At 32.1% G+C, this 12,933-nt stretch overlaps 1 protein-coding gene and 1 long non-coding RNA gene across 8 annotated transcripts; one reads left to right on the top strand and one right to left on the bottom strand.

The window, feature by feature from the left end:
• The first annotated feature begins 7,283 nt into the window (after nt 1-7,283).
• On the top strand, nt 7,284-8,341 carry LOC112703436 (uncharacterized). Its single transcript, XR_003811299.2, has 3 exons — nt 7,284-7,575; nt 7,729-7,794; nt 7,878-8,341. It is a non-coding gene; the product is annotated as an uncharacterized lncRNA (long non-coding RNA).
• Nucleotides 8,342-8,870: 529 nt separating this feature from the next.
• LOC112703435 (protein TRANSPARENT TESTA 9) lies at nt 8,871-12,414 on the bottom strand. 7 transcript variants are annotated; one of them, XR_003811217.2, is made up of 8 exons: nt 11,546-12,414; nt 11,381-11,457; nt 11,157-11,290; nt 10,915-11,027; nt 10,518-10,575; nt 10,057-10,165; nt 9,576-9,765; nt 8,871-9,274 (listed from the first exon to the last, which is right to left on the bottom strand). XR_003811217.2 is itself a non-coding variant. In XM_025754884.3 (7 exons), exons 3-7 carry the CDS (start codon nt 11,169-11,171, stop codon nt 9,213-9,215), a joined length of 357 nt encoding a protein of 118 aa, XP_025610669.1. In that variant the 5' UTR covers nt 11,172-11,290; nt 11,381-11,457; nt 11,546-12,414; the 3' UTR covers nt 8,871-9,212. The 7 variants fall into 7 exon arrangements, 5 of the variants coding, with proteins under 5 accessions (XP_025610669.1, XP_029143880.1, XP_025610668.1 ...); XM_025754884.3 differs by lacking the exon at nt 9,576-9,765; XM_029288047.2 differs by lacking the exon at nt 8,871-9,274 and having other exon boundaries at nt 9,281-9,765.
• Between the last annotated feature and the right edge of the window lie 519 nt (nt 12,415-12,933).

Raw genomic sequence — 12,933 nt, 5'->3', positions numbered from 1 at the left:
ATATATATATATATATCACATAATATAATTATAAAGAATGTGTATCTATAATTGTAATTTAAAAAGATTTACTATTTAAAATGGATATTATTTTTTTATAAATAATTTAAAATAGATCATATTATTCAAATTTATTATTTTAACTTGATATTATAATGTACATGCTAAAGATCTTATAATGCGAAAGGCTTTGCCTATTAATACATAATATTTATTAATAAATATTTAATTTTTTAAAAAAATCATAACATTACCAAAACATGCTAATTTTAACTTTATTATTCTATGTGATAATAAATAGGTAATATTTAATAATAGTTATATAGTATTTTCAAAATTATATATTATTGTAAATTTATTATTTTTATGTCGAAATTATTCATAACAGATATTATTATTTAATTTTATTATTCAACGTGACAATAAATATGTAATATTTTGGAAAAAATACTCTAAAAGATCGTTAGGAAGACTTAATTAATAAAAATGACCTTTAATACCAAAATTATTAAGAAGGACCAAATCTTTTTATAATATTTAAGAAGAAAAACTAAATCTTTTTATAAGAAGATAAATATATTCTTAACTATTTTTTATTTATCTTGTATAATCTTTAATATATGCTATTTGATTTACAATGTAACGAAGATATTTATGAATATTCACTTGGGATTAATTAGTTATTTAATTTAAAAAGAACTACTCTACAAGATTGTTAGAGAGATTTAATTATTAATATATTGATTCTTAACTATTTTTTTATAATTTTTATATTAAAAATTTTTATTTTTTCTAAAATTTTGGTAATTTTTATTATTTATTTATTTATTTATTACTTTTATGATTTTTTGTTTTTTTTCCTCATTAGGTAAAGATCATAAAAATAAAAAAATAAATAAAAATAAATATTTAATTAATAAAAATTACTAAAATTTTAAGAAAAATAAAGTTTATCAACATAAAAATTATAAAAAATAAATAAAAAATAATTAAAGATATATTTATCTCCTTATAATAAGATTTGATTCGTTTTCTTAAATATTATAAAAAGATTTAATTCGTTTTCTTAAATATTATAAAAAGATTTGGTCTTTTTTAATAATTTTAGTATTAAAGATCTTTTTTAATAATTAAATCTTCCTAACGGTCCTTTAGAATAATTTTTCCTAATATTTTAAAGTTACTGAAAATTTACTTTGTTTATTAATACATGATTTAAAATAGATATTATTATTTTAGCTTATTTTAACTTATAACTCTACGTAATACTAGTATTTAAATTTGTAATATTGATTTAGATATAATATTGATTTTGATGGAATATATGATTTACTTATAAATAATATAATTAATGTGATTTATGTTGATTATAAACTAATTAGATTATCAATAATTAGAATGAATATTTGCATATAATATAGATTTAGCGTAAATTGATATATAATAACAACTCTCTTTTATCATTGTTATGTATTTTTATTCTGAAACACATAACACTACAAGCTAATTACAATGGTAAGAACGCGAAGAAATAATCGAGCTACTTCTGTTGAGGCAAGTTCTATTCCTAACATGAAGATCTGTCAAGAACCAACTAAAATTCTGAACAAGTACGTACTATTTTTTTTTGGTTTCTTGTATTATAAATTTATTCTAAATGATCTTGTATAATTTGTTAATAATGAGTATATCTATTTACATATTTGATTAAAAGAATAAAATAAAAATTATGTTAATTCTTTAAAAAAAAAGAGACAAATGCTGCCACTATCCCTCCCCCTTCTTTCTCCAAAAGGAGACCAAACCCAACCCTAAAAGGTAAAAACTCCATTAGAGCAGCTATCCATCCTCACCATTTAACACCTCCTGACGGGGCATCTCCTCCATCCCCATTGGTCCTTCCAAAACAAACCTACTTCTGTTTTATTTTCTTCTTTTTCACTCTGGCGCAGCATTGTCCACTGGGAAAAAGTAACTGGCTAATGGGAGACCTGTTCCACGTCTTAGCTTCGACCTCCCAGTCACAACACAGACATGCCTGACTGACAGCCTTGTTCCGAGAGTCTAAAGAACCCCCAAACAAAGTAGCCTCAAGCTCCTCTCCTCCTTCGTTCAATTTCCATTCTTGAACCAAACATTAATTTTTCTTCCAATGCTTCTCAGCCTAGTGCAGCACTTTCTACTCCCACATTACAAATCTTGTTGGCCCCCCTGTGCTAAAGCAAGTGAAGAACAAGGAAATGCATGAGAAATACATCAATCCAACTATTTCCCCCTCCTCCTTCATTCAATTTCTTTGAGTATTCTTGTTTTTCTGAGATAATTTCTTTGATTGTTGATTGTTATTAACAGGAAGAATTGTTGATTTTTGTTTTTGTTGAGTTAATTACTATTGCTTTTTTTCAAATTTCAGAGTTAGTTTTTTACTTTGATCTGAATTTTTGTGCTATTGATCTAAATCTCGGAATTTTGTTCTCAGTTAGTTGCACATATTCTTCATGTTAATTATATTTTTGTATTCTTTTATGTAAAAGCTATATGGACTTGGGTTTTTTCACATTGAATAAAATGAGATTTTGACCCTGCATGCAATGTTCTAATGTTACAGTGAACCCAATCCATCATTGAAGGACAGAGTGACTTTAGACTCATTAGCTAATTCTGTTGAGCAATTGACCCAAATAGTCCAATCTCTTGTTCAACGATTGGAAAATAATGTCAGCTCTCCCTCTAAGGTGTTTAAGGTCTTTGGTTCCAATTCTAAGACTCTTAACCAACAAAGTAGTGCGTCGAATAATTCATTGTTGCTATGGTGTATTGAGAAGGCCAAGACAGATCTGTCAATTACTAAAAAAAGGAGAACATATTCACTTACTCCAATCGATATTCCTGGATTAGAGCTACCTAGTGTGAGTACTAAATAATAAGTAGTTTATTATTATTGTTATTATTTTTTCACTAATAACATTTTTTCTTATATATTTAGTGGGTGCAAGTCTGTTTTAGACCAACAGCTTCAATGGGTTTGAACGAAACTGAACTTGCAATTGCAACATACTTGTATGGTAATCATTTGATGGATAAGTAAGTAAACTCAATTAGAATTTTATTTGTTAACGGTGTTGTTGATTTGTTTAGCTATTTTTATTTATGTTAAATTATCTTTGGCAGCCACAAGGAGGATATAGTAATTTCAGAGTTTACAGCTCGCAGAGATGTATTCAGGAGCTTGATACCAGGAAAGCCAATCGTTTCTCTTGTGCTAGACTTAGTAGCAGATATGATGAGCATAGAGTTGACCAGAGAAAGTGGTTATTGGTTTTTACCCACAACTTTTGCGGTAAGTATTTAGGAGTGTATACTAAAATAATATTGGTAGTTGTTATTTGTATTGCGCATATAAACTAGTGGCTGAAATAATGTAGCTGTCAGAGAAGACAAAATTGGATCCTAAAAGTCTGCCACTTTGTATCACATATGGTTATTTGGGCAAAGTTGACTGCTTAAAAAGAGTAAGTTTATATCATTTTAAATTCATATTAGCAAATATTGGTATAAAATAATTTTAATAACTAAAATGACTTTCTCTTGATTAGGTCTTTATCCCTGTATCTGAGACTACTTACGAAGGTCATGAACACTGGTACCTCGTAGTGATTGATCGTGTTAAAGGACAAATCATTTTGCTAGACCCATTACCCATTGAGAAACAGTTCAAGCGAAAGAGGACAACCTTGAAATTAGTAACTATATTTTCCTTTTTTTGTTAATTATCTACATATATGACTAAAAAAACAAACTCTAACATAGACATAAACAGGCCATTTATTTGGACGAGGTATTGGAAGATCGTTCATTCTATGACTTTGAGACCACTCCGAATCTGATTTCTTCACAATTTGAATTTGAAGAGCCGGAAGGCCTTCCGACCCTCGAAGCTAGATCGTAAGATCATATAATGAATAGTTATTGATATGAAATTTATGCAATTATATAATACTCTAATATAGCTTCCTCGATATGTAGGAGCGACGCGGGTGTATGGGTTGCAAGTTGGATGATAGCTTGTTTTGAAGATGATAATTTTAACATAAAGGTAATGTTATGCACTAATCTTTTCCTTCGTTCTTTCTTCTATATTTAAGTAGTTAAGCCTAATGTTAATTATTCAAATTTTATTAGGTGGATGATGGGGTTCGCATGAAGATTGCAGTCTCACTCGTGTTAAAGATTCATAATACGATCAGCTATACGGTAAAAAATAATGCCATTGAAAATCTTAATAAGCTGAATGATAATCACCATCGTGATGATTATGAATTTTCACAAGATTAGATTTGCAACATAGGATATTTATTATTATTTTTGTTTTTATTATTTTCTTATGGGCATATGAGTCGTCTAGTGACATACGACATTATATTTTGTTTACGTTTGTGTTGGTATTTGTTTGCCGGATTATTTAATTTCTCCATTTGACTATGTATGAATTTATACTCTTTTGGAGATTGAAATTTAGTTCTTTTATACTCTTTTATACTCTTTTGGCCTTAGTATGTTGCATGTCAGTGGTTTTTCTTCAATTGTAGCAATTGGAATGCAACAAAAAGGTTAATCTAGAACCAGGGGACTTCACTCTTTTTGATTTTGTTTTAGAGCCATAAGTAAATGCAAACTCTTAAGTAAATAAATTCAGGTCCACTTTGATATGATGCAAAAAATCTGTATGGATTTTTTTCTTTCCTGGTAATATTTTGATCTATTGAATCTAGGAAAGAGGGGAGAAGTTTAATATGCACAAATACTCTCAAACATGTTACATACTAAGGATTGGCACTGACTCAAAAAGAAGAACCCAATATTCCGCTTTGTTTTGTAATTTTTTCTTTCTTTGTTATTTTCCTGTTGTGCCTTATAGTTTAAACAATTTGATGCTTAATAGGATCAAGATTGTTATGAGCTTTCAGCTGAGTATGAAAGGAAGCATAAGACTGAGAAGTTGGAGGAACTTGGGAATATGCTAACTGGTCTTGATGCTGGGGATTCTATTGTCATTGCCAAATCATTTTCCCACATGCTTAATTTGGCTAACTTGGCAGAAGAAGTTCAAATTGCCTATCGAAGAAGGATTAAGCTATTAAAGATGGGCGATTTTGCTGATGAGAACTCTGCCATCACTGAATCTGACATTGAAGAAACCTTCAAGAGGCTTGTCACTGACCTGAAAAAGTCCCCACAGGAAGTGTTTAATGCTTTGAAGGAGCAAACTGTAGATTTGGTCCTAACTGCTCATCCCACTCAGTCCGTTCGTCGATCTCTGCTGCAAAAGCATGGAAGGTTTGTCACTGGACTCAGGAATAATTATAGTCCATTAACTACAAATTTATCGTTCCAATTCACCAGAATCTGGAAATCATTGACCTCATTGGTAATCATTGTCCTCTTTATCATGATAAGCAGGAACTTGATGAGGCTCTCCAAAGAGAGGTGCATTCTTGATTTTGTGTCGACACAGCTCTGAAGAACATCGGAATAAATGAGCGTGTCCCATACAATGCCCTCTTATTCAATTCTCTTCTTGGATGGGAGGAGATCGTGATGGTACCTTACTTTTTTTTTTCCAAAGATTAGCACACAAACTTATTTCTCGTTAAATCTTAATCTTAATTATCTTCAAAGTATTCATGTGGAATGGATTTAAAATATCTTCACCTCCTCCATGATGCTCTGCTATTTCTTTGTTTGTTTTTCTTTTTGAGTTTTGATTCTCAGCTTCATATGTATAATGTCCATTACAGGTAACCCTAGGGTAACCCCTGAAGTTACAAGGGATGTGTGTTTGCTGGCTAGAATGATGGCTGCTAATTTATACTTCTCTCAAATAGAAGATCTCATGTTTAAAGCATTAAAAGCATGATCATTTTTGGCCAAGCTTCTGCGTCTGTTTTTTGGCCAACCCTTGTTCTGCCTTTTTGGCCAACCCTTGTTCGAGCTGCTTAACCCTCTGTTCAGTCCTCTACGCCGTGTGTTCGAGCCTCTGTTCAGCCTCTGTTCCACGGCCTTTCAGCCACCGTTCCACCATTGTCCGCCTCCATTCAGCCATCTCCGTCGCGATTTAAAGCTCCTCCCTTTCCCTCTACTGTTTGAATTTCAGAACTGCTCCATCCTAGGGTGATTTTTTTCCTTCTTGTTCTTTCTTGTATTAATTATTCAGTTATTGTTTTTTTTATTGTTGTTTTCATGGTTAGTATGTTTTCTAGTTCTTATTTTGTTGTTAGTTTACTGTAGTTTAAAATGTTAATTGTTCTTGTTATTTTGATTTTCAGTTTTAATTGATCTTATTAACTTGTTAATTTGAACAGAGACGGAACAAGATCATATCCAAATACGGACTTGCCGAGGGATATTTCTTTGCATTTTGATCATTCCCTCTTGATGTGGGAGTTCTAGTGCAAGTGGGGTTTTTCCTTTTTTCTGGGATTTTGGACTCAAGTACCAGTGTGGAATGGGATGGCAAATATGATCCAAAATTTTCAGGCAGCTGATGTATTCCTGCTAGCATTCTCTCTCATAAGCAGGGCTAGCTATGAAAATGTTGCCAAGAAAGTAAGATTGGTATATACTTATTATTATTATTATTGTTCTTTTTTCTCTCTACTCTGGACTAATTTTTTCTTTTCCTCCTTTTCCAGTGGATTCCTGAGTTGAGACATTATGCTCCTGGTGTTCCAATTATTCTTGTTGGAACAAAACTTGGTTAGATTCTTGTTCTTTCTTTACCTTCTTGATGTTTGATGCCCTTGTTATCTACCTGATAACCTTCAGCATGATAGTAGTTCCGTGATCCTGTGAAGTTTCATCTTATTATCATACTAATTGCTGTCTTTTACTCAATACTGTGTTTCTTTCATTATTAGAAAGTTGGGGAATAGATTCTGGATTCCAATGTCATTGCTGTTATTTTTTCCCTTTGATTGCTTGTTATTCAGTAGTGGTTTAGAGAAGGAAGTTCAATCCTCGAAGGTTACCTAATTCATGACTTTAATCAAGAATTGATTCAGATATACCAAACCATTTCATGGAATGCTTTCTTAATTTTTCCCTTTACCTCCTTGTTTAACTAAAAGGCTAATGTAATGTTTTAAAAACTAAATGGTTGTTGATAAATCTTGAAAAAACCTTGATTTATGAAGAGTATTAGGAAGTTTAAAGTGACAGAAGATTGCTACTACCTAACATGAGTAATTTGCCATGGTGGAGCTGGTGTTTCCATAAGTTCTTTTCTTATTGACTCGTTAGAATTTCCATTTCTGATAGTCAATAACAAAAGTAGAATTTCTATTCTGAAAATTTTGTCTCTGGTCTCAATTTTTCATATAGTTTCTTTTGGAATTTGTTTTCTCTCATATATAGTGCTAACTTAATTATATGTATTTAATGCTTTCATTGTAAAGATGTCATTATTAACTTGCTTGGGCATTTCTTGACAACCAATATGCGACTTGTGTACATCTTCGGGATGATAAGCAGTTTTTTCTAGATCATCCTGGTGCAGCGCCTATCACCACAGTGCAGGTACTTCCTAGCTTTCATTGCTTCCATTACCAATATCCATTGCTATCGCTTTGTGTCTTATTTCATTGTCTTTTAGCCTTCAGTTGGTGTTCATAAGAGAGACCATCTGCTTACTTTATACATTAGTGATCTGATTTTCTCTCTTTGTTGAAGGGTAAGGAACTGAGAAAACTTATCGGTGCTCCAGTTTACATCGAATGTAGTTCAAAAACACAGCAGGTACATATATGTTCTCTGCATCTATAAAAGTTCCAAAGGTTAGATAATATCACGTCCCTAATGATATCTGCCTTTGAATACAGAATGTGAAGGCTGTTTTTGATGCGGCCATCAAAGTAGTTCTCCAGCCTCCAAAGCAGAACAAAAAGAAGAGAAAGGGTCAAAAAACCTGTTCCATATTGTGATCTTCTCAGTTCTAAATTGGTAGTTGGCAGAGGATGACATGACTGTAGCCATTTCTTGGTAGTCTTTTCCATTCTATATCTTTGCTGCATAACACATGATGGTGTTGGTGTTCCGGAAACATTACTGAACCAAATGTTCGGACGAGAGGGACAAGAATCCGAGGAGGGTATTAGTCTGCTCATCAGCAGAAAGTTGCTGAAGCTGATGAATGGAGACGTGCGGTATCTGAGGGATGCTGGCAAATCATCTTTTATCTTAACAGTTGAACTGGCTGCTTCCCAGAAATTGATTGCTTAAAGTTATAGGAAAATAAATACTTTGAGTTTTTGTACATCATAGAGACTGACATAGATTAGTTGAGACAAATTTTGTACAGAAGGCTCTTTCTTTTCATTTTGAAGATTGTCCATTTTGATTTCTTCCTTGTATCATTTCTTTGAAAGTGTAAAAATAGCACATGAATGAAAGAAAGTTATTGCATCTCATTTGTTGACTAATTTATTTTTTATTGGCTTTATTAAATCTGAATCATCTTTTATATCTTTATGCAGCAATTCAAAATTAAGTTCAACATTGTTTTGAAGAAATTCACTGAAGTTGATGATTCGTTTCATTTAATTTAGAATTTTGAATGGCGGTTGAAACTACAATTGTAACTCTGTTATGAACTCACAGTTTTCTTATATTAGAAGTGAAAAGAAGAGACATTCCATGTCATTATAAATAGTAACACAAGCTAGAGACATTCCATGATTGAGTGTCACGAACTTCAATTTTCACAGTAATTCTGGTTTTGCAGATGGCTATGTTATAGAACTGCAAATTCATATCTTAACCTTTAACATCTCCATTTGAAAGAAAGAATTTCGTTTCCGATAAAAAAATTTTTGGGCTCATGACCTGGGTGTCATAGAAATAATGAATTAAATTGACAGAGATGCCTAATAGAGTAATAATAAAAGTGGAAAATATTTTACACAAACAAAACATGACCCTGAGGAAGAATGTCCATGGGATCAAGGTCTTGATCATTTTCCTGTGAAACATTGTGGCTTCTTAAGGCTATGTAAAACAAAGCAATGTTTCTCCGTCAATGCAATACAATACACCAGCTCGGAATTGAAATAACACCAGAGCTATCAGAAGCGTTCCCTTCGCTCAGAGTTCTCGCATTTAAGTTTAAAACATGATACAGGATAACACCAGCCACGTTGTTAATCATGCTTCTTCCCTCAACGACTTGAAGAAGACGTGATAAGATATATAGTGAAGTGATAGCAGATAAATCTGAGCCCTGGGTAAAAGAACATATTGTTTGAATCAGCGCATCACGTGGAAATAAATCATGGATATAAATTCAAGTATAGCAACTAGCAAGATCAGCTGAAGCAGGCAATTACCAAGTGGGAAATTTCCAATATATCATGATATATATTCAAACATTCACAAGTTAGAAATTTGTTTTATCAATTATCGTCAATTCATATCAAGTATTAACAGACTTTAACACTAGAGTTGATATAGCAATGATATACCACAACAGAGGGAAACAGTAATTAGAGTAAACTAATTAGCAGGAAATTCTCAGATCTCACATTATTATTCATTGAAGCTGGTAATGAGAATAGTACAGGAAACACAAGCCCATTCAGGAGATTCTCAGTAACCAATTGATTCAATCAAGGCTCATCAACACTAAGAATGTCTTTCAAGTAGTATAGTTCATCAACAATTTTATCAGATTCAAGAATCAATCAATTTCTTCTTTTTTGAGTGTCCATATCCCTGTTTGAATAAAGGGCAGTATCATTATAAATCAGAATCACTCGAGCATATATAAATTAATGAAAAATATCTAACAAATGATTATACCCTTTTTTTTATGGAGAAAAGCATCTAAGGGAATACACATTTCTCGTAATCTGCCAACCATGACAGAGAAGTAGTCTGAAACTGGTGGCGTCATTATAAATTTATAGACCATCTCATCACTAACTGTCAAACCAAGACCCAAAATACTGTAAATATAGCACTAAGGCATGCTTATGACTTAAAAGCAGATCGAGAGCAGTATACCATTGTAGATGTTGAGAGCTATTGTACGTACTGCTGTCTGAATCATCTTTTCCTCATGATGAGCAAACCTTAGAGCCTCAGTGTACAAGGGAAAGGAAACTACAGCATCCTGCAATTGAATAATGCTTCAAAGAAGATCATGCTGAATTTTGCCAGAGAAAACAAGCAAATTTTCCACTCCCACCACGAATTTATGGTAATGATTGCTTTCTCGTGCTTTGGTTTCAACAAATAACTAATACAAGATAGGAACTGCATATATTTTTAACCGATATCTTTCTCAACAAAAATGATATTACATTAGCTTTCTAAACGTGTGTAATTCAAAACTACTCTAGCATAGTAAATTCAACAAAAAAAGGATGAATTCATTATTCACTTGTCCTATTCAAAAGTGAGAAGACAATTATTTTAGCTCAATATGCAGCAACAAACCATCATATTTACAAGTTTTGACCTACCCCATGTACATTCACAAGAAGGCAAAGTGTGTGTCTGTTTATTTTACCACTAACAGCCCTGAATGAAGAAATGAACCAAAAGTTAGTTTCTCCTTTTAGAATAAATATTAAAAGATAACAACAAACATAAAACCATGTGAAACAAAATATCAGAATCAGAAAATTTACACCCTTATGTGATTCACTAATAAAAGAAAGAGGAGAGAAATTTTAGAACAGAAAAACTTGCAACACAACCTTAGAAAAGACATATAGTATGGAGCCAAGTCTCCCCCATCAAGTTCATACGGATGCAAAATAATGCTATTAATATAACCATTGCTGAAACAATAGTCTGCAAGATGCAAAGTCAGCACAGCATATTGGATTAAGTACCAGTATAAAGCCTAAGACATACCAGTAGATAATATAAAAGTACCAACAGACCATCTGGATTCTGTGTGCCATATTTGACAACATTTCCGCATAGCATAAGATCTCGTGCATCACACTATTGATGGGTCTAAAGATCTTCAATTAAAAAAATTAAAGTTTTCAACTCAAATAACTATTTCATGCCTAACAATGTATGAAAAATAGGTAAAACTCTAAAGTCTAATGACCTTAGCCTGAAACATCAAGAAATACTAATAGTCTTACAAATTGCATGTTCATTATCCATGTTTTGAATCATTATGCTGAGATACTGAAGTAACGGTGCCTCAACTCTTGAATTTTCACTGATATCAAGCATTCAAACGAATTCCGCAACCACTTGGCGATCCATGAAACATCTGAACCATTTAATCAAATACAAAATTCAAAATTTTCAAGATAATACTAACAAGATCATAAGCAACGAGATTTTCCCAACAAGATCTTACTCAAGAATGGATGGATCATGTTTATCACCATAAGTAATTATCTCCACAACAGACTGCAATAAATCCAACACTAATTCCTGCATAAAACAGCATGCATAATCACAAGATGCTTTTTGTTCAATGAAAACAAAGTACCACAATGCGAATAAAATTGACTTGTGTTACCCTGTTACGCATGTTCACAACTTTGATCTGCTTCAGTTCATCAATTACGGATCTGTAACCGGAAAATCATCAACAGCAATATTTATAATAAACAAGTTAAAGTTCCGTAAACAACAAAAGCCTCATAAGGCACTACAGAAACTTAATTTCCACAGCAAACTTCACGAAAAGATCAGGTCACTACCAAAAAGAAAGATCATCAAAAATCTCAAAACAGACTCTTTAATCCTGTATAATAGCATTAATAAAAACAAGTTTTAATTCCGGTAACAAGAGTCCCATAAAAGCACCAATGAAACTCAATTTATACAATCAAATTCATGAATAATCAAGTCACTACCTAAGAAGACCATCAGAATCTCATATCAAACCTTATCATAGCAAATCCAGGACAATGTAATATATAAGAAACAAGTTCAAGCTCTGGAAAGTGGAAACAACTAAAGCCCTGTAATGCACAACAGAAACTCAATTTTCACTCTAAAACGCACAAGTGAACAACCAAGTCACAACTACACTACTAAAGGATCAACAAAATATCAAAACGAACCTTAGCAAATCCATAACAATATCATTGATAAGAAATAAGTTCGAGGGATATGATGCATGGCTTTGGGTACATACTGACCGTCGAAGTCTAAGGATTTTTTCTTGGTTGAGCTTCTGCTCTCTGAACTCGAAGGAAGAAAACTGGAATGGAGATGGGTTTTTCTACTGAGTAGTCTGAGAAGAGGGGGGCAGAATCGTGACGGAAACAGAGGCCAGGCGACGAACACAACTCAGAAGACGGTGGTGGGTTGGAAGAATCTGCGACGACCAGACGAAGACGATGGTGGCTGAGCGCCCGACGGACGGCGGCAGGAGCGCGATGGACAACTATATTTCAAACTATATTTCAACTATATTTCAAACTAATAGTATGTCTTTCTAATTATATTCTATTTAAAATAATTAATTTAGATTATATATAGCATCCCTAAAACGTGGACAACCTTATTCTAATTAGTAGTTGTTATGTGCAAAAATTATGTTCAAATATACAATAGGATAAATTCATGAACATGGCTATGCTTTTTTGAGATAGTCATGCACTCATGTTATATCACTCTAATATAAAAAATTTATGTTTCATATAGATAAGTGAATTCAAAAAGATATTTTGCAAAATAATTTTAATATAAAACACTTAAAATTTAACATTAGTTTATATGTTTTTTAATCTATCTTTATACAATAATAGAATATACTATATATATAGTATAATAATTTATTTATAAGTATACACATGACATCGATCTCATTCTAATTAAATCTAAAATTTTGATACGAATGATAAAACAAAATGATTGTTGAGTCAGACAAAATTATTAAATTTAAAAATATCTTAT

The sequence above is a fragment of the Arachis hypogaea genome, chromosome 7 (assembly GCF_003086295.3).
Source record: "Arachis hypogaea cultivar Tifrunner chromosome 7, arahy.Tifrunner.gnm2.J5K5, whole genome shotgun sequence".
Taxonomy (NCBI): domain Eukaryota; kingdom Viridiplantae; phylum Streptophyta; class Magnoliopsida; order Fabales; family Fabaceae; genus Arachis; species Arachis hypogaea.
This window is presented reverse-complemented; position numbering and strand designations above follow the sequence as displayed.